Source organism: Micromesistius poutassou, assembly GCF_964030765.1.
Source record: "Micromesistius poutassou genome assembly, chromosome: 1".
NCBI classification, from domain to species: Eukaryota; Metazoa; Chordata; class Actinopteri; order Gadiformes; family Gadidae; genus Micromesistius; species Micromesistius poutassou.
Window position 1 is genome coordinate 7482506 of NC_140271.1, and position 21838 is coordinate 7504343.

A 21838-nucleotide genomic window follows, 5' to 3' on the forward strand; every position below is an offset into this window, starting at 1 on the left:
TGTAATGCCACTGGAACCTGATACAAGTGTGTGTTTGAGCAAACACTAGTGAAGAGAGAGAAAGAAATCCATGTTCACCTGTAGCAGGTCCTCACTCAGCACCTCAGTCTTCTCTGCCCTGCGGAGGGAAACACACATCACAGGGTCAAAGGTCAGAGTTTTCTTTAATGTATTTTTACAGGCATGACCTAAAAGAAGGAATTCCATGGAACAGGCCTTGGTGGATGACTAGTAAAATTCTCTAGAATGTAATAATGTAAAATGAATTCTCAAAGACCATTCTGTAATATTCCAATGAAAGATTAAGAAAACCCCAAGAAAGGAATGCTATCTAAGTTTGAGTACGGCTTGTGTTGTGTTTCTTGTGTTGTATTGAATTGGTTGGAGTGAAGTGCAGTTAGTAGAGGCTTTTGCAACAGGATGTTCTACATTCTGACCATCTCAAACGTCTTAATATTAGCTGCTAACAGACAGCTTTTTATTTGTTTGGGAGCTGTTCTGTCATGCCAGAAATGTGCCTTAAGCAAGAACTAACTTGCAGAACACATCCAGCTGAGACAACTCTGTAGCCAAGATCAAGGAACAATTAAAAGCCCACTTAACAGGATCCACCTAAATTATGTCTGATATTTGCACACAAACCGCCCAACCTAAACCGCCCAACCTAAACAGTATCGGAATAATGATGACGGAAGAGTGAAGACTCCCAAAATAGCTAGCCTACGAGTCAATTTAGATTGTTTTAGGCAAGCTGCCCTGGTGTTCATGCAAGGACTTTAACATTCTTCATAAGGGTGAACTCCAGGGTGAACACGTCGCACACATGGACCCACATACCCACCCTTGAGAAATAATGCACACAAATAAACCAACAAACAGCCATCACTGGAGAACCCAAAACACAGTGTTGTTGTCATATCCAGCCTGGTTGTTATGGCGACAGGGAGAGCTATGGTGCTGGCTGGTAAGTGGCATATTGATGTCGACAACACACACTCACACGCACGCACGCACACACACACACACACATATGCGTGCACAGACACAAGCATCGACTCGCTGTAGGAAAAGGGTGTAGCTTAGAGCGTTCCACATTCTAGCACAATTCCATCACCCAGTTACTTTGAGTAACTGGTTAAACACCTCCGATAAGTAGCGGTACTCCAAAACAGTATGATGTTTGTGTGCTCAACAGTATGAGAGGGTCATCAATCATCAAACTCTGTTTTTTATAAGAACACAGTTTGATGACCTCAGACTGTTGAATACACGGACCTCATTGTGTCAAAGCATTTTTCTCAAACGTAAACAAAGTAAAAAACATGATTGTGAGGAGAACTTAACTAAACTGGTCAGTTGGTTTTACAGTTAGTGTTGACATATTACTGTTACCTCACTGTAGAAATGGAGGCTATATATCCCAAATCACGGTAACAAACCGTTGTAACAAACATAATATAATAATAATGCACACCAACATGGTTTGAAACGCACTCCAAGACAGACAGACAGACAGACACACACACATTCTCCCACCATGAGAACATACACCTAGACAAGAGCTCCCTGTCTGGGCTAATACAGGTTTGCGGAATTGTGGCGGTTCCCCTTTATCTAGTCTCACAAAATCTGACTTTAATGTTTGATGGCAGAAGAGCTCAAATCTGTGCGAACAGGGCATCTCCCTTTCTTTCGCATCACATTTGTTTCGACCAATCATGTGGCTGGAGGCGGGTATCTACACAACACAAGCTAGCAGTAGTAATCTGTTAGAGAAAAAGCCACTGTAAAGGTTCCAAATCAACACCGTGTAGACTGGCCATTGTAGAAATACACAAATCCCCTTAAGGTTCTTCTTCAGTAGAATATCTCCGTAACGAAAGAGGACACAAGGCGCAGCTCCGCCCCTTGCAGTTTCTGTTTTCCGATCAAGGCTCTATGCAATCTCCCCACAGATGTCATTTTGTAACATAGTAGGACTGCTGGATCCCAGGGTATATTTTAAATCAGTTATGTGTTGTAAGGCTGGCAGTGAATGGGACATAAATTGCAGTCATAATATTAGTAATTCAGCAGAAGCTTTTATCAAATGCAACTTGGATTTTAACTTGACTCCTTCCTTAGCAGCGAGGACTAGTCATCTCACCCAAGGGATACCTGAAGGGAGTCAAGACATTCGGGTTCAAAACTAGTACTTTTGCCTTGAAGTCAAATACTGTATAGATGCTACGAATCATCTTGGACCCTATCTATCAAAATTATTTAATTACTTGTAATCTGTGTATATTCTGTGATGGTATGTGATAGTGTTTTTCAGCATTTTCAATGTTTCAGCATCATAAATGTATGATAATGGAGCAATGTGTAATTGTCACAACGTGACAATTGATTAACATGAGGATGTGTCAGACAAAATCATTTACACAATCTCTGGTTAAAGGTCAGTTATTCTGGTCTGTCAATGGAAATGCAAAGGCTCTCCTATCAATATTGAATGAGCACTGATTTAAGCGGAGGCCAGAGAGCGAGCCAAGCACTGCTGTTTAACTAAGAATAGGACACCTTCAATACTGAACGCTGGGGAATCAACACAGACCTAAAACACAACACAAAAGCAGAGATGGTTGAATGCAAACAAAAGCTTATGACTAATGTCTATATGTGTACTGATTATATCACACGTGCATGTCATCATGACTTGTCCAACAAATATGTTGGGTGTGTGAGGTACAGCGATGTGCTGAGGGTTATACCACAGTATACGTGTATTTCTACATTAAACAGTATTTACACTACCATCAATTCCAAACTTCCAAATCTCTTTATTGTTTATAAAAATGGTGTAATAGAAACCAAACAGTTATAAAGTACTTGACAATATATAATATCACACCTATCATAACATCTATCATAACACATTTTAAAAGTAACTACAAATGCCTCATCTTTCGAAGTGTACCCATGGGTAGACTTGCTACTTTAACATCATAACAGCCATGTTCTTGTTTTGTTGTATAGTTCTTGCCTTTTCTGATTCCAATTCTACATATTGCTCTGCACTTACACTAAAATTGGTTCATAACTGCTCCATAAATCCTGTCAGAACCAGTGCTGTTCTAAGATATTATTATTAGTAGCCTACGATCTACTCAAAATAAGTTGTTCTCCCTTTTTAGGAGTTGTAAATTTGGCCCAGCTAGTCCACAGTTGCCCTACTGTCAACAACAATGCAAAATGCTTACTGGACAGAACAAACCCCCTTGTTGACATGTACACCATGAGCCTCATTTGGCTCATCAGCATTAGCGGCTGCTTGCTGGGGTGGAGCAATTAGCGGAATTTAGAAGTTGGTTTATGAATGAGGTAATTGATTATTAGTTAAGTGTGTGTGTGTGTGTGTGTGTGTGTGTGTGTGTGTGTGTGTGTGTGTGTGTGTGTGTGTGTGTGTGTGTGTGTGTGTGTGTGTGTGTGTGTGTGTGTGTGTGTGTGTCATCTTCGTAGGAAGATGTTAAGGGTTTATCGGGGTTGAGTGGGGTGGGGCTGCAATCAACTCGTCCGCTCAGCTGTCATGTATTATCAAGACACTACACATCTATGTACAAGTGTGATTCGAGTTATTGACATATCGATGCAAAGAAATAGATCGCATGTACTTTTTACCTGAAAAGTACACATTATAGAATACTCACCACGAACATAACAAGCATAGGCTACTAACTTGAGAAGCGACCAATTCCTTGAATGGTTACAAACATGATTTGTGTAGGACTATGCTTCTTCTCTCGTTGTACAGCGTATGCTAAATACACATAAGTTCTAAAAAGTAAACCCAAGTGTGCAGGTAGGCTACTCTGAATAACTTTGTTACAGAAAAAGGTGACCCAGCCCTGGCTCTGCAAAGTGACATCAGGTGAAAAAAGTGCATGGAGAGAACATTCTACAACTTACTGACGTGATGTGAAAATAACAAAAGCCCCGATGCTGGGGGCGCTACAACAATATAGAACAATGTAACCTATTACACATACCTTCCAACAGTCTGGTTGGCGAGCAGTTTCATGCGATTAAACTGTTTTTTCATTTTGCTGCCGTGCACCGATGTATCCAACAATTTCGTAAAAGTATCCAGGCCCTCTTCAGCGTACTTTTGTTCATCCACCGTATATCCAAAAAAGTAATTCTACGTAGCAGCCATTGTAAGGCAGAAAAAGCTGGGCTTTGACTTACAGCATAACTAACAAAAGCGTTGCTGGAAGCGATCGATCAATGAAATCACCTGGCGGTGTAAAAAAATATATTTAAAATGCTATAATAACAACTAAATAAACTATCGTTTACGTTCGTCCACGTCAAATTTCCACTAATCGAAGAAGTCCAAAACGGTTTTGCAACCGGTGTGTGAGGATTATAGGAAGAAGGAAGTGCCTTTTTACTTCCCTACTGTAATGCTCCCTGGCCGAACGGTGACATGTGATATCTCAGTTAAAACCAAGCCAGCGTGGATTTCTCCTTGGTCGGGCCCCACAAGCCCATGATTATTGTGTTTAAAAAAAAGCCACAACGAGAAAGTTCGACAATTCTGGACGGCGATTAAAATGCAACAAATGTAAAAAGCATATGCTACATTAAATAATGCCATTTGGTCAGAAAACCTACGAGGTGAATTAACTACTTTTTAATAACTGGATTTACATTTGATGGTATTTTCCATCAATTGTGGTATTTTATTGTTTAATATTTGTACTATTGACAACTTTTTATTTTTCAGCTTTTCGGCATTTTGTGTTCTGCTGCAACCTGCTGGCCACTGCCGCATCATATAACATACGTGTGGACGTTCGTGTGTGTCTATGGGCTATATACTCTTACTACTTTATTTACTTACAATACCAAAGCCTACTATAAATTCGAATATATGTTATACATCTACTTTAAAAAAAGTCAGGAGCATATATAGCCCCATTGAGTTTAAATGCACTCTATGTCCTATCAAATATGTATAGTATGTAATGACTATGTTATTAGTAGGCCCTATGTAAAATAATATAAATTGTACATAATAAAGGTATAAAGTATCTTCCATCAAATTGATATGTTTAATTTTGAAACCCTCTGAAAGGTGTGTGTGACCCTGTTGTGACTATACAACAGCCAAGGAACGAATAACTCAATCAATCAGTGAAGAGAAAGAACTTGATGAGCTTATCCTATTTGCGCATGCCTCTTATTGAAGAAGATCCTGCCTTTACCGCTACCTTATCCGTCTCATCTGTTTTGCTGAGACAATCTCAGATAATCCCCCGTTATTTTGAACATTAGTGGGATTCCACCTTCCTTTTCATTGCTCTGTATTGATAATTCTCTTAGTTTAACCTGCATATAGCTTTTTCCGGTCTGGAGAACACCAATACAATAATCCATGGAGGCCTTATAACAGTCCATTGAAAGTGATTGCAAGGTGGACATAATCCTAATTTGATGGTGCTGAAGGACAACCACTTTAGAAACTTGTGGGAGTCAAAGTATGGCTTTTTGGGGTCAAGTAGCCAGAGGACTGTGTGTACCCAGGGGTTCTGCATAGTCTCTGTGTTGAGCCGGAGGACTGTGTGTACCCAGGGGTTCTGCATAGTCTCTGTGTTGAGCCGGAGGACTGTGTGTACCCAGGGGTTCTGCATAGTCTCTGTGTTGAGCCGGAGGACTGTGTGTACCCGGGTTCTGTGTAGTCTCTGTGTTGAGCCCGAGGACTGTGTGTACCCGGGTTCTGAGTAGTCTCTAGGTTGAGCCAGAGGACTGTGTGTACCCAGGTACTGAGTAGTCTCTTTGTTGAGCCCGAGGGCTGTGTGTACCCGGGTTCTGAGTAGTCTCTTTGTTGAGCCAAAAGACTGTGTTTACCCGGGTTCTGAGTAGTCTCTAGGTTGAGCCAGAGGACTGTGTGTACCCGGGTTCTGAGTAGTCTCTTTGTTGAGCCAGAGGACTGTGTCCCCAGGTTCTGTGTAGTCTCTTTGTTGAGCCAAAAGACTGTGTGTACCCGGGTTCTGAGTAGTTTCTATATTGAGTGAGAGGACTGTGTGTACCCGGGTTCTGAGTAGTCTCTATTTTTCATTTCATTTCAAACCTTTATTTACACCCGTAAGGCATTGAGGTTTCCCTAATTTTCAATGACGACAAGTTTACATCAAAAGGACAAACATAAAAACATATAAAATAAGTAGATAAACTAAAAACAGTTGCAATTTGACGAGCAGAGATTCAATAGTAAACATTTAAAAACAGTAGCAGATGGGAGTACCTCTACATTTAGTGTTTGTTGTAGAGCGTTCCATGTGCTAGGGGCATCAATGAAGAAGGCAGTTTTGCCAAGATCAGAACGTGCATTAGGAACCCTGAGAGTGAGCCAATTGTTGGATCTGGTTTGGTAAGAACCAAGATTACACTGCAATAGGGAGGAGATATAGGGGGGAAGTTTGCCACTAACGGCTTTAAAAATAAACAAGTGCCAGTGGTAACTGCGCCTAAGAGATAGAGAGGGCCAGCCAACCTTACCATAGAGAGCGCAGTGGTGTGTATATATATATAGCTATGTTGAGTGAGAGGACTGTGTGTACCCGGGTTCTGAGTAGTCTCTATGTTGAGTGAGAGGACTGTGTGTACCCTGGGTTCTGAGTAGTCTCTATGTTGAGTGAGAGGACTGTGTGTACCCGGGTTCTGAGTAGTCTCTATGTTGAGTGAGAGGACTGTGTGTACCCGGGTTCTGAGTAGTCTCTATGTTGAGTGAGAGGACTGTGTGTACCCGGGTTCTGAGTAGTCTCTATGTTGAGTGAGAGGACTGTGTGTACCCGGGTTCTGAGTAGTCTCTATGTTGAGCCAGAGGACTGTGTCCCCGGGTTCTGCGTAGTCTCTACGTTGTGCCAGAGGAGGGTGCTGTCAACCTCGGAGAAGGACACAATGATAGGAATGTTTATGCTTTAGCAAGGTAAGAAAGCAGATACTTCAATAAATCAGAAAGAAAGTTATATTAGTCCTTCACTGACCCTTATTAGAGGTCATGGCCTACATTTATTTAATTGGCATTGCATCAAAAACGGTTCCCCAATCGTTAGTACAACAAAAGTTGACAATCAGCAAACTGCCTCTGCACCTATATCACAATAGATACAAGGTTTTAAGTATACAGGCCGACGGACTCCTTGTCAAACAGGGCGATGAATTATTATGTTGCAAGGTACTTTCACACATATCTGGCGCCTATGACATGTTTTTCAAACTGTAGGTTGCAACCCATAATTTGGCAGCAGGGATCCAGTGGATCGTCGGATGGCCATAATAATAATGTTTCATCCGAATAGACTGAAAATGGGTAAACTGTTTTGGTTAACAATATTTTATACGATTCCGAGCAATGACATTTGTATTTATATTATAACCTTTGTTCAATTAGTGTATATCATTTTTAGTTTGTAAGTTAATGCAAAATAGGTTTAACAAGAAATGACTACAGGTTTTAAGGTTGTTGAGGCATAAATGCAATTAATAAAGTAAAACGCGGAAGAAAAAGATTACTCAAATATTCTACATTTGGGTTGTAGCCCTGCAGCCCTTGTAGTGAGAACACTTGTGAGTGAGCTAGAGACTGGGGTGTCTTTTATATGAAAGAGGGCCTCAAGGACATACAATTGATTATCAATTTTGATTTTAGCTCTACGTAAAGTGATGCAAAAGGTTGTTGTGAGGTCATCAGATGATAAAAAACGTTTGAGGATGTAATGGCATAAACTACCATGTTGCCATACCAAAACATGTCAGTCTAGTCTGTCGTATTTTTCAAAAAGAGGAAGAAATATATCATCCTGGGTTACTCAAAACATACACAAAATAAAGCATAACGTAGCAATATGATAACCTGGCAATATGATAACATAGCAATATGATAACAGCGCAGATAACTACCTAACACAAAGACAATGATTCTAATAACATGCAAGCTACATGGTTTCACATTAACAGCGTGCTTAGCAACCCCAATGGCAACGATAGAAAACATTGCATTAACTAACAAACAAAACATCCTTTCCATTCACTTTTTCATTTTAATTCTGAAACTATCCTCAAATATTGGATTTTCCACTGAGAAAACTAGCCAATAGGGTTGCCGGATCAGTGATCAGGAACACCTGATCTACGGAGAAGTGTATTGTCATCCTTATTGCATGCAGAGATTGAGTGCAGGTTGTGTTTTAATAAAAGAGTATGATTGCAAATCAGATTTAAGAAAGTACTAACTTTTGGGACCACAATATAAATGGTGCAAAGAGTATGAAATGACTGCTTCTTCTTTCTATCTTATTGCAATTTTAGCAATGCCTCTTTTGGTATATGTACAAACATAAATTGTCAGGTGAATTGTTGAAATCTTCAGGTTATCACCGATAATGATTACAACTGAGGATGTCTCTTCACCTTTGGAGTCGATCCCCAACACCTCATAATAGTTAATGTATACATTGGGGGACAACAGCCTCATATCCTTTATCTTAATACGTTACCTTAATCTTTATGGTCAGCTCGTCCCCAAGAACCACTAAGTCGTGATAACCTTGCCAAGTATCTTTATGTTTTTCTTTATGGTTCAATGAATGTCCATGAAATGCTTAAACATACAACAAATTCATGAAAGAAAAAATCCTACAAATCCTAAATAATTTAAGATGAAAGAAAAATATATATTTGTCCTGAATAATTTGTTGATATCCAATAATAATGATCCTCCCATGACACCTTCAGAGTCCAGATTGTCCTTCCTGACTCCACCTTCCCATATCTCACCCTATCCTCCTCAACCCCCTTCATCATCATGAATAGATAACAAGCATGCCAGCTCAGTCCAGCCCAGTCAGTTCCCCTGACCCACACAGACATACACGGTATACCAGGTTCTGCAGATCTTGATCCCCACCATGTCCTCCAAGGATTCAAAGCAGATGGACTCCTACGACCTGGCCGTGCCCGAGGTGCAGGTGACGCAGCCGCCAGAGAGGGTCGGTGGCGGTGGTAAGTGGGTCCGGGCGTTCCTGCGCTTTGGCCAGCCATGTCTGGCCGAGCTCCTGGGCTCCACCTTGTTCATCTTCACCGGCTGCCTGTCGGTCATGGAGAACACGGAGGGAACGGGGCGGCTGCAGCCGGCCCTGGCCCACGGCCTGGCGCTGGCCATCGTCATCGCCGTGCTTGGAGAGATTAGGTAGACTGTCTTTCTGTCTGTCTGTCATCTGTATCTATCTGTTTACAGTATCTCTCTGTCTGTCTCTCTGTTTGTCTGTCCAACTGTCTGTCTGTCTATCTAATGTATCTATCTACTCTATCTATCTCTGTCTATCTGTCTGCATCTCTGTCCGTCTATTACTGTCTGTAACTATCTATCTGCTGTATCAATCTATCGTTGTCTATCCATCTATCTGTCAATATGTCCATCTTTCTGTCCGTCTATCTACTGGATCTATCTTTCTACTGTATTTATCTCTGTCGGGTCTGTATCTATGTATGTATATCTGTGTGTAAACTCCATTGATCTATTTTTCTATCTTTCTATCTATCTATCTATCCATCTTTGTCATTATTTGCTGATGTCTGTCTTTCTATCCATCACAGTATGTAATGCCGTATGAACCATGTGTCTGTCCCTGCAGCGGGGGTCACTTCAACCCTGCGGTGTCTGTATCGGTCTTCATGATCGGGGGTCTCAACATCTACTTACTGCTGCCCTACATACTGGCCCAGCTCTGTGGGGGCATGATAGGGGCTGGCCTGGCTATGGTAATAGTGGGGCTGACACCTATGTCATAAACTAGATAGAAGACATTCTTTGCAGATATAGTGTGCTTAAAACTTTAGACCCAAACCGTAGCGGGCCATAATACAGAGACTCAACTTGTCTTTGACATCCAACGATCTCTGCTGTCAATCTACTGACATAACCAGAATTCATATTCCACATTTCACATATTATATATTATAATAATATTTATATAACACCTTTTTAAATTAGTGTGACAAAATGCCTAACAAGGCAAAAAGTACCGTAGTTAAAGGGCAATAAAATACAACAGTTAAAGACTTAAGATATACAGAATTTGGTATATATTGGCCATACATTGAAAATAAGTTAAACTAATAAAAAATATTTAAATGATACTGTACCGATGCTTTAAAATTAAAATACAGCATCTGTATACATATAATGTATGTAGTACATGCAGTTAATATACACAGAAATGTATAACCCTTACCTAACCCCTTTCATACACATTTCAACTTCTCACCGTCTCATTTGTATATGAATTACTATTACATACAGGTTTTTTAATAAAAAAAATTGTACTTTTTGAATAATGATATATGACTAATCATCCCAGAGGGGAAATATGGACTCTATCACTCCTTCTCTGTGTGTGTCTAGACTATCTCTTCGGTGGAGAACTTTGACAACTCTTCTGGAGCAGCATTCAACGTGGTGCAGGGGGACGGCCAGATTGGCCGTGCCACTGTTGCGGAGGGGGTCATGACCCTGTTTCTCACCATGGTAGTGTGTATGGGGGCCGTTAACAAGCGCACCCACAGCTTGCTGGCACCTCTCTGCATAGGGCTCACTGTTACTGTGGACATTCTGGCAGGGTGAGTTTCTTTTTCAGGCATCATAACAAAAAACATGTATTTACACGTACATACTTTCTTTGTAAAAAAAAAATGTTTTATTGGCTATGCCAAGTCAAGTCCACTTAATTGGTATTGTGCTTAATCTCAGTCTCAAAGCAAGGGCTTCACATGCCACCACACCTCATAACCCTAATATTGTATACACAATACACATTTAAGTGCACTTCATCATTTATATTTTAAATTCAAGGCACTGTAGTGCCTTGAATTTGAATTTAGAAATAGACGTAATTTAGAATTTAGAAATAGACGTGTGTTGGCAACTGAGGAGAGGAGATGATCACAAGAAAATGTGTGAGCTGAGTTAGCTCATTGGTCAGATATTTTAACTCATAGCATAAGGTTCTGGGTTTAAAACTGACAGCGAACATTACATTAATAAGTACATACTATGTTTTCTGTTTTTGAACGTTTTGGAATATCTTTGAAAAACTCCCCTCATGAACCGTAAATAATGGAAAAGCAAACGCTATGCCAAAAACAAATGATAGGCCATTAGATACTATGTGGTCCCTTGCAACCACCCATATTTTCTTCAGAATGTTTAATGTTGCAAGAAACCTTTTATGCTGTGGCAGCCAAACCGACTTCAATACTTGAATTCCCGTGCAATGTGTGCTTGTATGTGTTGTGGTTTTCTGTTTGTATGTGTGTGCGTGGGTATGTGTGTCTTTGTTGTGTTCTACGTGTGTGTGTGTGTGTGTGTGTGTGTGTGTGTGTGTGTGTGTGTGTGTGTGTGTGTGCGTGCGTGCGTGCGTGCGTGCGTGCGTGCGTGCGTGCGTGCGTGCGTGCGTGCGTGCGTGCGTGCGTGCGTGCGTGCGTGCGTGCGTGCGTGCGTGCGTGCGTGCGTGCGTGCGTGCGTGCGTGCGTGCGTGCGTGCGTGCGTGCGTGCGTGCGTGCGTGCGTGCGTGCGTGCGTGCGTGCGTGCGTGCGTGCGTGCGTGCGTGCGTGCGTGCGTGCGTGCGTGCGTGCGTGCGTGCGTGCGTGCGTGCGTGCGTGCGTGCGTGCGTGCGTGCGTGCGTGCGTGCGTGCGTGTTGTCATCTCTGTTTCTGTTTACCCTCATAGAGGTGCAATTTCAGGGGCTTGTATGAACCCAGCACGGGCATTTGGCCCAGCTGTGATGGCAAACTACTGGAGCTACCACTGGATCTACTGGATCGGACCCATGGGTGGTGCCCTACTCACCGGCAGCATCATAAGGTGCAGTCCAACCCCTTCTTTATCCCTCTGTAGGAGGGTGTCACAGGATTTTTCTCACCATTATAGCAGGAATAACTACAACTGGTTGCTTGGTTATTCTAAAATGTATGTATAATTTTTGTAGAAAATATCAAAATGGCATGTTTGAACTTACTCTATGGGACTGTACTTAAATCACGTAATTGAAACACTTCTATTGGAGTAATCCGTAGCCCTGGATAGCCAGAAAAGTCTAGATGTTTTAGTTTGTGTAACTCCTGGCTGAACGGTTCCTGGTTCGCACCCCAACGTCCACTACGTGGGCATCCCAGTGCAAAATTCTCAACCCACTGGGCCGCATCTAAGTCAAGTCCCTTTAAAATAATCTTGGTTGATTCTTAAATAGTAAATACGACATACTGTAACTGTGACCTTTGGTAATATTTCTAAATCCTATTCACTGGATGTTTTTATGAACTTCAGTAATCAACGTGTTTTGTATTTGATTGACTTAAAGAATGATAACATTTACGATTATTGTTAAATATGTTTAAGAACTAACCATAAAATATGTTAAAGATTACTTACTCTGGAGCCTTAAGTAATAAAAAAGGGTCATGAAAAAAACAACAAACCTCACAGGGTGATAATAGTCTTTTGACACATATTTCACTTTACTGTGGCTTGTGAAAAGTAATGTTTATGTCTGTCTAGACCTAAGATCTCTCTCTCTCTCTCTCTCTCTCTCTCTCTCTCTCTCTCTCTCTCTCTCTCTCTCTCTCTCTCTCTCTCTGCACACATCGCTAATTTTAAGATAATATTCGTTAAATTTAAAAAAATTGTATAGTTAGTTGCGATTGTTCTATAAGTAACAGAATAAAACCTATAGAGCTTTATATTAATACGTGATTATTTGTATTATAATTATACGTTTGTGACACGTAGTTTGATGCCATCTTTTTTTAGGCTGTTGCTAGGTGACGAGACGATCCGAGTGCTGCTGAAATAATCAACCTTAATTTTACAGTTCTTACTCTATTGCATTATATTAAATGTACAGCTTCAAATCAGATTTTATGATGATTATGATTTTTTACATTTATTTACTCTATCTCTAACCCTAGGCTTATAACTGTACCATGTATTTCTTCATTGATTTAGGATATATGTATTTGTGTAAAATAAACTTTTTAATAAATAAATAACTGTATTTCTTTCATTCCAATTCAGACTTGACTTCATAGGCTACATTTTAAGAGATCAAGATTTTGTATGTATGTAACTATCACCCTGAACACATATATGAAGCTCTATCTCTATGGAAAAAAAGGGGAAAGATAAGTCAAACTGCTTATGCAAACATTGAGACATACACAACGGTATCCTATTCTACAGGATATTTGCATGCTAAATCCGGATTCAATCATTTTTATAGCGCTTTTATCCAAAGCGCTTTACAGTGTTGACTGACATTCACCCATGCACACAATCACACTCCGACGACGGAGTCAACCACGCAGGGCGACAGCCAGCTCAACAGGAGCAATTAGGCGTCTTGCTCAGGGACACCACGACATTCAGCTAGGAGGAGCCGGGGATAGAACCACCAACCTTGCGGTTACCAGCCAACCCGCTCTACCTCCTGAGCTAATGCCGCCCCTCACTAACACCCCCCCCCCGCTAACTGTAACTTAACAGCACAATTTATTAATAAATTTGTGGGCCCAAACCGTGTAGATCTATCTTTGTGATTGGGCCCAGACTGTTATCTGAATCCGTAATGCTTGTATGGATTGAACTCTCTCTGTAAAGTTCAGGGATGTCTGTCTGTTTGTTACATCTATTGTAACTCCCATTTGTATCAATTCTGACTTTTGTGCATCTTACAAAACTGATTTATACACTTTCAAAACGGATGACCTGTGGGTCACATAGCCCACCTGACCTACCCTTATCTGGTGAGTTTAAACCCCTGAATTCTGAAAAGGTCAGGTGACGGAACCCAGAAGCAAGGGGCCTCATTTATCAACCGTGCGTAGAAAAGGATCTAAATTCTCTCTTACGAATGAAATTTAGGATGTGCTTGAGTAAAAAAAAAATCTGTATTTATCAAACGTGCGTAAGGCAATCGTACGCACAATGAATCTTGGTAAATCCCACCTGTTCTTAAGTACCATGTGTGTTCACGCTCAGACCATTTGCATTCAGAAACGGCTCCAATGAACCATATATGGTCACAGACTTCCCTTTCCCCGCGATCTGACCCCGGATGCGAAATTATGAATCCTACTATGGCCAGTTGTCTATTATAGGGTTTGACACCAATTTGTCCTTTTCAAATTAGACAAAGGAGTAATTACATTTTTTCAAATTAAAGGAAACACGGGACATATGCGGATGTTGATTGCTTGATGCATACTGTAATAAACCTAGACTGAGGTCAGATTGTTGGATCAACAACCCAGGCAGCACCACAAAGGTAGAAACAATCATCTTTATTTTATGTAATTCATGCAGCTACCAAATATGTCACACTGGGTCGGGTTCAAGTCCTCAACCCCAAATGTTGTCCGCCTAAGCGAATAACCCACCACAGCGAAGTCTAGGCCCTAACACGGCACACAGGGAACCCCACAATAATCAGGCAATGCAACAGCTATCGCACACACACCATAATAAGTCAAAACTATACAGACCACCCCCATAGGGCACTGCACACGTTCACAATGCAAATAACAAGCCACACCAAAGACGCAATCGGACTAGGCTACAGAAGGATGCAGTTCATCATTCACCCTCCCAACCCAATCATGAAGCTTTAGGTTAGACTGCCAAGTTTTTTATGTGTAGTTGTGTGTTCTTTTGGACTTTGAGTCTGGCAAATAAAGATGATGATGATGATGATGATGACACACACACACACACACACACACACACACACACACACACACACACTAGAGGTTTAAAACTTAACTCTCCCGGGATACGAGACCCTCCCCCGGGGTCTGGCTTTGGTGCTGGTAGGCAAACGGGGGAAGGGAGACGACAGTCCAGCACTCGTGAGGCCTCCGATAAGTAGCGGAACCGGAGAACCCCTAGCTGGGAAGTCGCACTGCATAAGCACTCCTATTCCCGGCCCTAGCTATAGTTATGGCGTGTTCCAGATGCCTCGGATACCTCGGAAGTGGGGAAATCTCCGAAACTTCCTTGCGGCATTTCTCGAAGGCATGCCCCCTTTTGGTCTGCCCCCTCGGAATTCTGAGAGTAGACCGAGCGATGACACTCTCAACAAAAATGGCTGTGCCCGTGAAGAGATTTATTTTCTCTGTATTTGTAACACGTTGGTCATTTTAATGTCGATTTTAAATGCTTTTACACACTTGATTACATTGCTACTATATTCCAGTCACCAATGTATGCATTGTACGGTCTTGCTGTGCGTGCAATACAATTTAAAGTTGTGTTGTCCGTTTTTGAGCTGGTTTGCTAAAGAGGCTAATGTAGCTAACAATAACAATGACTAGCGAATGACATGACACGATCACAAAGACGAACGGGAAGCAAATGTGTTTTTCATAGGCGGAATCCGGAAGAATCATGAATATTAATGAGGGGATAGCCAGAGATTATCCAATCACGTTGGTTTAAATCCCTGATCCAATCCAAAAAGGCTAAAATCTGTGACGTAACTGCAGGGTAGGTAACTTAAATTGTAATGTAAATTAAACTAACGTTAGTCAAACGCATTTCTCTGATAGGGTTATGGTTAGGGTTAGGGGTAGCAGAGCTGGCAACTCTCACGGTTTCACCTTTTGCCTGCTTACACACGCTCACACGCCACACATCCAATTTCTCACGGCAAAAAAAATCTGAGACGCGTTCGCCCCCCCCTCCCCCCCCCCAGTCAACAATCCCGATTGCCACCCCCCCACCCCGCAAAACGCAAAAGTTGGTAGCTCTGGGTATTTGGCGGACCGGAACCGGAAACGGAAAGGGGAGCTGTTTACGCTTGGTTGTTGTCTTTTTCCTTGGTTCTAGCCCTACTGTTGAGATGGAGAACCGAGCGAAAAAACTACACCCAAACGTAAACAGCCCCCCTTCCCGTTTCCGGTTCCGGTCCGGTTTCCGTTTCAATGGGATTTACAAAATGCCAAATAAAACACAGACAGAAACTGTATTTTGCTACGATACTTGATTTGGAACGTCAACGAACACCACTAACCTGTCGTTGAGTTGCACATTTCTGAAAACAAACGTTTAGGGTTGTTTTAAGGACAGGTTTGTGAATGCCTGTAGCCAGCCATTCTGAAGCAGGCAGGGGAGATTCGAAAAGAGCCAAATACCCGAGACTGGACCAATAGTCAAAATTTCGGTGTCAACCACTCTATTTCATCCGAGACAACAAAGAAAGGGGGGTCAATGTGCTAAATACCGGAATTGTCCTTTAAATGCTATGCTTTTTGCTTGTAATATCACTATTATACCACTAGATTTGGGTCGTACGCATGGCCAGAGCTGTGCTTATATTTAAACACATTCCTAAGAATAAGTAGGGTACATTTTGGTAAATTCCATACTTTTCATGGCAATGTTCGTACACACTACTCACACACAAATCAACATTATAAGGATATTTGGGCACATATCATATGCCTATATGGGCTCCATCCCCTTTTGTCTCTCTTTATCTCGCTCTCCCAGACTCAGACCCCAGTGTAATACAAATGTGGAGGAGAAGACGTTGGAGATGGATGAACTCCAAGGGATACTGACCGGTAACTTAAATAAGCACGGGGAGTGGCGGTGCAACGTCTACGAACACGTAGTTCAACCATGTCTGGCTGAGCTCGTGAGCACCACATTCTTTGCGTTCCGGCGCTCGTGCACAGGAAAAAATTTTTTTCGTAGGATGGTAGGGGCAAGTACCGCCTTTTTCGCCTCTGATTGGTTGGAAGGGCTCTCCTCCGATTGGTTGGCAGGCTGTCGGACGGCTAGTCTACCACCAACAGAAGTAAACTGTGGTGTATTTTCTACCTTTGACTGACTGCGGCTTCATTCATCTGTGGTAGCCTACTAAAAATGACCATCATGCCTTTAATTTGGTAATAATTTGGACATAATAGTTTCATTAAATAGTTTATGTTAAGTAAGGCAGGATGCAAGTTAGGACCAACACATCTCTCGTCCCCTCAGGGAGCCTTAATGGACTCTGTGTTGACTGTTCTGTTAATTGTAGGTACTGCTGTAATAGAGGGTATTCGCACGCCCCCTTTCACGTCGCCGCGGCCATTTTGTTGACATGACACTGATTGAGAGTTGTCTGAACTGAGTAAAGTGAGCTGTCGTTCTGAGTTATCAATATTATGGCTTCGTTCGCACGTTATCAAATGGAAACCATCCATCGTAACGTTACAACTTACTCCCTGTGATAAAATAATGTATAGACTGTGTGCTAGACCGATCTAACGGGGTCATCCCTATGTTCCCCGCTTTATGTGACCGGTGTTTTTCGTAGGTGGAATCCGGAAGAATGAATATTAGGGTTACGGTTATGGTTAGGGTTAGGATGAGGGTTATGGTTAGGGTGAGGGTTACGGTTATGGTTATGGTTAGGGTTAGGAGTCCGCGTGTGAGTTTGCCTGACAGGCTGTCTGTCCAATCCAAGCGCTTGAGGCGGAACTTTTTCCGGATTCCACCTACGAAAAACGCGACCGGGGAACATAGTTTACGCTCCCGATCTAACTCTAACTACTACCACAGGTAACTCTCTCGTTACCTGTGGTGAAATGTTGGGAACAGACTTCGCTATGAGTAGTCGGCTGAAGTCTCGCCTATTAATTCTAGCCAGCCATAAATCTCTCCTTCGCTGGCTCAAATCCTCAGTTTGTCGCGTAGAGCTTATGTTAGGAATGTCAACTATGTCAACAATATGGCCGCCGCGAACGCGGTGACGTTTAGAATAAGGTCTATAACTATACTATACTATAACGAATATTTGCTGGTTCGGAAAACTTGGAGCCTAATTGTTAGAGGTTGTTGTCAATGTTACTCCACTGCAGTACAATAGTTGCGTTACATTTCTCGCTGATTTCCATACCTTGTTCCCTCTGTGTAATTGTGTGACCTGCACTGCACACAGCTGGGCAAAATAGTGCAGTTTTATTCAATGCATAAGTCGGCTTATGTACTCTTTAATAGGACGGACAGCCTGCCCTGTGCCATAACCAATCGGAGGAGAGACCTTCTAACCAATCAGAGGCGAAAAAGGCGGTACGTGCCCCTACCATCCTACGAAAAAAAGATTCTTTATTTAGTTATTGTAATTATCACTTTGATTATAAAAAGAAGTTACGAATAACTCAATCTCTCTTATACCCCCCCCCCCCCCTTCTCTCTCTCTCTCTCTCTCTCTCTCTCTCTCTCTCTCTCTCTCTCCTCCCTTGCTCTCTCTCTCCCTTCAGTGGCTCTCATTCCCCCCCCCCTTACCCTGGCTATCTACCTGTGTGGGGGGTGGAGATGTCCATGATGGCACCCTACCTGCTGAGCCAGCTGCTGGGAGGGGTCCTCGGAGGGGGCTTTGATGGCGAAGAGGAGGTCTTGGATGGCTCCGGCATGTTTACAAACCATAAACGTTTTAGGGTTTAGGGTTAAAGAGTTTGCCATATTATCTTCTCCATCTTTACTTCTAATCGCCCAATGAATGAGTAGTTACCGATGTATACACCCGTTGTTCTTTATGATTTGATCTCTCTGACTTATCAATGACCTTTTCACACGGTGTCACTGATTGGCTTCGCCGGCAATGACCTCGGCGCAGAACTATGGCAAGTCCCAGGGCACGGCTTTCACCCTGCTGCAGTCTGAGGAGCAGCTAGTGGGCGCCCTGTTCGGGGAGATAAGCCATGACCTGCCCGGTCACCATGGTGGTGCTGCTGGGACATTGAACGCCGAGACCAGGAGCCCCCTCATGACCTTCATGGTGGGCTGCACTGTCATCATCAATGTCCTGGCCCGGTAAGAGGACGTCCGGTGTCGACAATGTGTTGTTATTTCTGTAGGTTCACCTATGGGATTGGAGGAGCATGTGGTGCAGTGATGAGTAGCGTGCAGGCCTAATTGAGGCACACCTTAACTGTATTTATTTATATTCATTTTATTAATATTTTATACATTCTTTCAAATATAATTTGTATCTATATTTGTTTATTATGAAAAACGTAAGAACCCTATTGTATTAGTTAGTGTTATAATTTTTTTCCTGACATTTTTAGCTCAAAAGTTTAGCTCTGAATAAAAATTGGCAGGCTTGAACTTTTAAACTGATTAAGGGAATCTAAGGATGGGCCAGAATAAGCCGTGGGTGGCGCTATAATAAGGCCTGGAAGTTCATGATTTCAACAGTCATTACCAGTAGGAAGGTGCAATATGTATGAAACATGTATGTACACATGCAGCATTCATAATGATGAAAAACGTTCAAGTTACAACCCATATGGTCAGACCATTTGGATAGGATGCAAGGACCACAATTCCAAACGCTCATACTGATTTGGTGCCGGAGGTTCAAATCTGCAAATAAGTACAACGTTGCGTCAAAATCACGTTGCCTTGGCTGTCGAATATGGCTACTAAGTGTGTGTCTGTGTGTGTGTTGCTTGTTGCTAATTATGTCTTTTGGGATTCAGGCTTCTGCTGGGAGAAGGAAACACACGCATTATTATCAAATGATGACATCATGACGTGCAGGTGGATTTATTGTCAAATGAACGTGCCATTGTGAGGCTCGTCATTTTAGGTCTTTCTTTCTTAAAATGTATTTATCCCTCACACCATTTTTTAAAATACAATTCTACTTTTTTATACATGTGAAAGAACCAAATAAAAATGTGTGTATGTTGTTGTTCACCGGATCTGAACACTTCTTATGTTGTATTTTTTCTTATGTTGTATTTTTCTTTTTCCTTATAAGCAGAGCCTAACTTATTGCATATATATAGTCTGTAAGTCTCTATCATAAAGCATTGTTAAATAGCAAGGCACAATCCACTAGGTTACAGATCACACTATATGTAGTAAAATGTAACAAATAAATATAGTTTATTGTAAAATTCAATCTCTGTCGTTATACAAGCCTATTGAAATAAACCCAGAGCCAGTCCACCAGGTGTTACACATGGTGACTCATGCCTCCAAAAGAAGTGCAGACAAACACACTTGTATGAATAAAAAACGCAGTACAAGGAAAGAAAAAGGTTTCAAAGTTAAAATCCCTCTTCGCTCTGCAAATTGAATCACCATGCATCCGATATTCAACAAAAACAAACCCAAGCTACCCTGAGAAAAGGCACCAAATGGTGACTCCTTTCAACCAAAGAAGCCTCTCCTCCTGAGTCTCCAGGCGGTGTGCCCCTGCTGCTAACCCAGTCTGGGTCCAGATTCATAAAGGCTGAGAATGCCCAAGCAGTCCCAGAGGGCATCATGCTGTTTGTATATTGTACCCCCAGACCTCCACACAGCAGTGGCCCACATGGAAAAGCAGGCCCAGGCACTGGGATAAACCAATTACCCCCCGGCCCCTCTCAGAGACCGGGTTGGACTCCTGCTAGTGTGCCGTCCAAGGGGGCTCTAAGCTGAATGCTGGCGGATCAGATCCCCCATAAGAGCCGGCTGAGTTCCCAGACTATAGAGAATAGCTTGGAGGTTTTGAAGAGCTTGCCAGTATAATATAGAATAATATAGCATAAAATGACACCCCTCCTCTACCGATGTCGGGATTGATCCTGAGAAAGGATTTAATTTAGTTCCTTCATTTAGTTCATGTCTTTCAATGCATTTCAATGCATGCGGATATCAGTTGGAAATATTCTGGTTATTTTTGTAGATCGGTTTCCCTTCGAACAGCAGTGTTTTGGTCTGTTCATCTTTTGTGATGTCTATTTTATTACTTTCTTATCCTAGAAGATAAGAAAACTAGGATGAAACATCACTTAGGGTTAGATTTCTGATATACCTCTAAACCTTGAAAAGAGAAATGTGTTTATTGTGCATTATGTATAGTATATGTAGAATTATTTTACAACAAAATACATATGAGCCAAGATAACTTAAATTAACCCTGAAGGGAAATATATTAAGTAATTTATTAACAGCAAGAATAAATTAAGAAGCAAGAGATAATGTTTATGGATAGAAAAAGAGAGCGAGAGAGAGACAGATAGACAAACGGGTGAAATGGTATGACTGCTGAGTCTTGATGGGAGTTCCGGCTTGTCGGCTCCATGACCCCTGATGGTTTGGAGATGACAGCAGCTGTGACAATGGTCATTATGTCTGCTTGAGGCCTTGTCACCGCAGGGCCCATTGTTGGGGGCCCCATACACCGCCAAGACATTAACACTTTCATTGGCGGCCATTTAACTCCAATAAAAAGTTCAACACTCCAATTTGTGAGAACTGCTCAGCCAAGGAGAAGAGTTAGCAGGGGCTAAGAAAGCAGTGGCTTTAAGCACCCATTAATTGTTCCTTTCTTCTGGGGGAGGGCAAATGGGAGGGACCCTGCACTTTTAAGGGGGGGCCACATCTGTCCATTCAATTATTCAAATTACATTTTGGTTGTGATTCTGAGCCACACAACCCCAGAAGAAAAGTGTTTGGTTCAGTTTATTTAGTGCTATGGTCCCTGCTGGTTATAGGCACATCACAAAAATAAATGATGGAATTGATAGTTATTACATGGCCTGATTGGGAGCACTAAGATACAGAGAAGGGCTGTCTAGTTTGCTTCTGTGCCGGAAGCCCATTGTCTTCGTAAAGCAGCGATTATATACTATTATATAGAGCTGTGTGTGTGTGAGTGCAGAGGGGGAGCAGCCACACAGGGCAGTCAGTTCCTATGGGATTGACTGGCAAGGGGCGAGGGGGGGAGGGGCCGAGTCTCATGAAAGTCAGAAT

The 21838-nt window shown here is 42.1% G+C and overlaps 2 protein-coding genes across 4 annotated transcripts in view; one reads left to right on the top strand and one right to left on the bottom strand.

Moving 5' to 3' along the window:
* arhgap17b (Rho GTPase activating protein 17b) overlaps positions 1–4387 on the bottom strand; it is a 27020-nt gene extending 22633 nt beyond the window's left edge. For all 3 annotated transcript variants that reach the window (XM_084479991.1, XM_084479989.1, XM_084479990.1), the window contains exons 1-2: positions 4029–4387; positions 79–118 (exon numbers count right to left, since the gene is read on the bottom strand). In XM_084479991.1, coding sequence (XP_084336117.1) covers positions 79–118; positions 4029–4081 — 93 coding nt within the window. In that variant the 5' untranslated portion in view covers positions 4082–4387. The remainder of the gene's footprint in view (positions 1–78; positions 119–4028) is intronic.
* Positions 1–12982, top strand: part of LOC311360149 (aquaporin-8-like) — a 16500-nt gene extending 3518 nt beyond the window's left edge. The window contains exons 2-6 of the mRNA XM_084480246.1: positions 8967–9235; positions 9681–9807; positions 10451–10665; positions 11774–11908; positions 12854–12982. Of these exons, the coding sequence (XP_084336372.1) occupies positions 8967–9235; positions 9681–9807; positions 10451–10665; positions 11774–11908; positions 12854–12896 (789 nt within the window). The 3' untranslated portion in view covers positions 12897–12982. The remainder of the gene's footprint in view (positions 1–8966; positions 9236–9680; positions 9808–10450; positions 10666–11773; positions 11909–12853) is intronic.
* The last annotated feature ends 8856 nt before the right edge of the window (positions 12983–21838 follow it).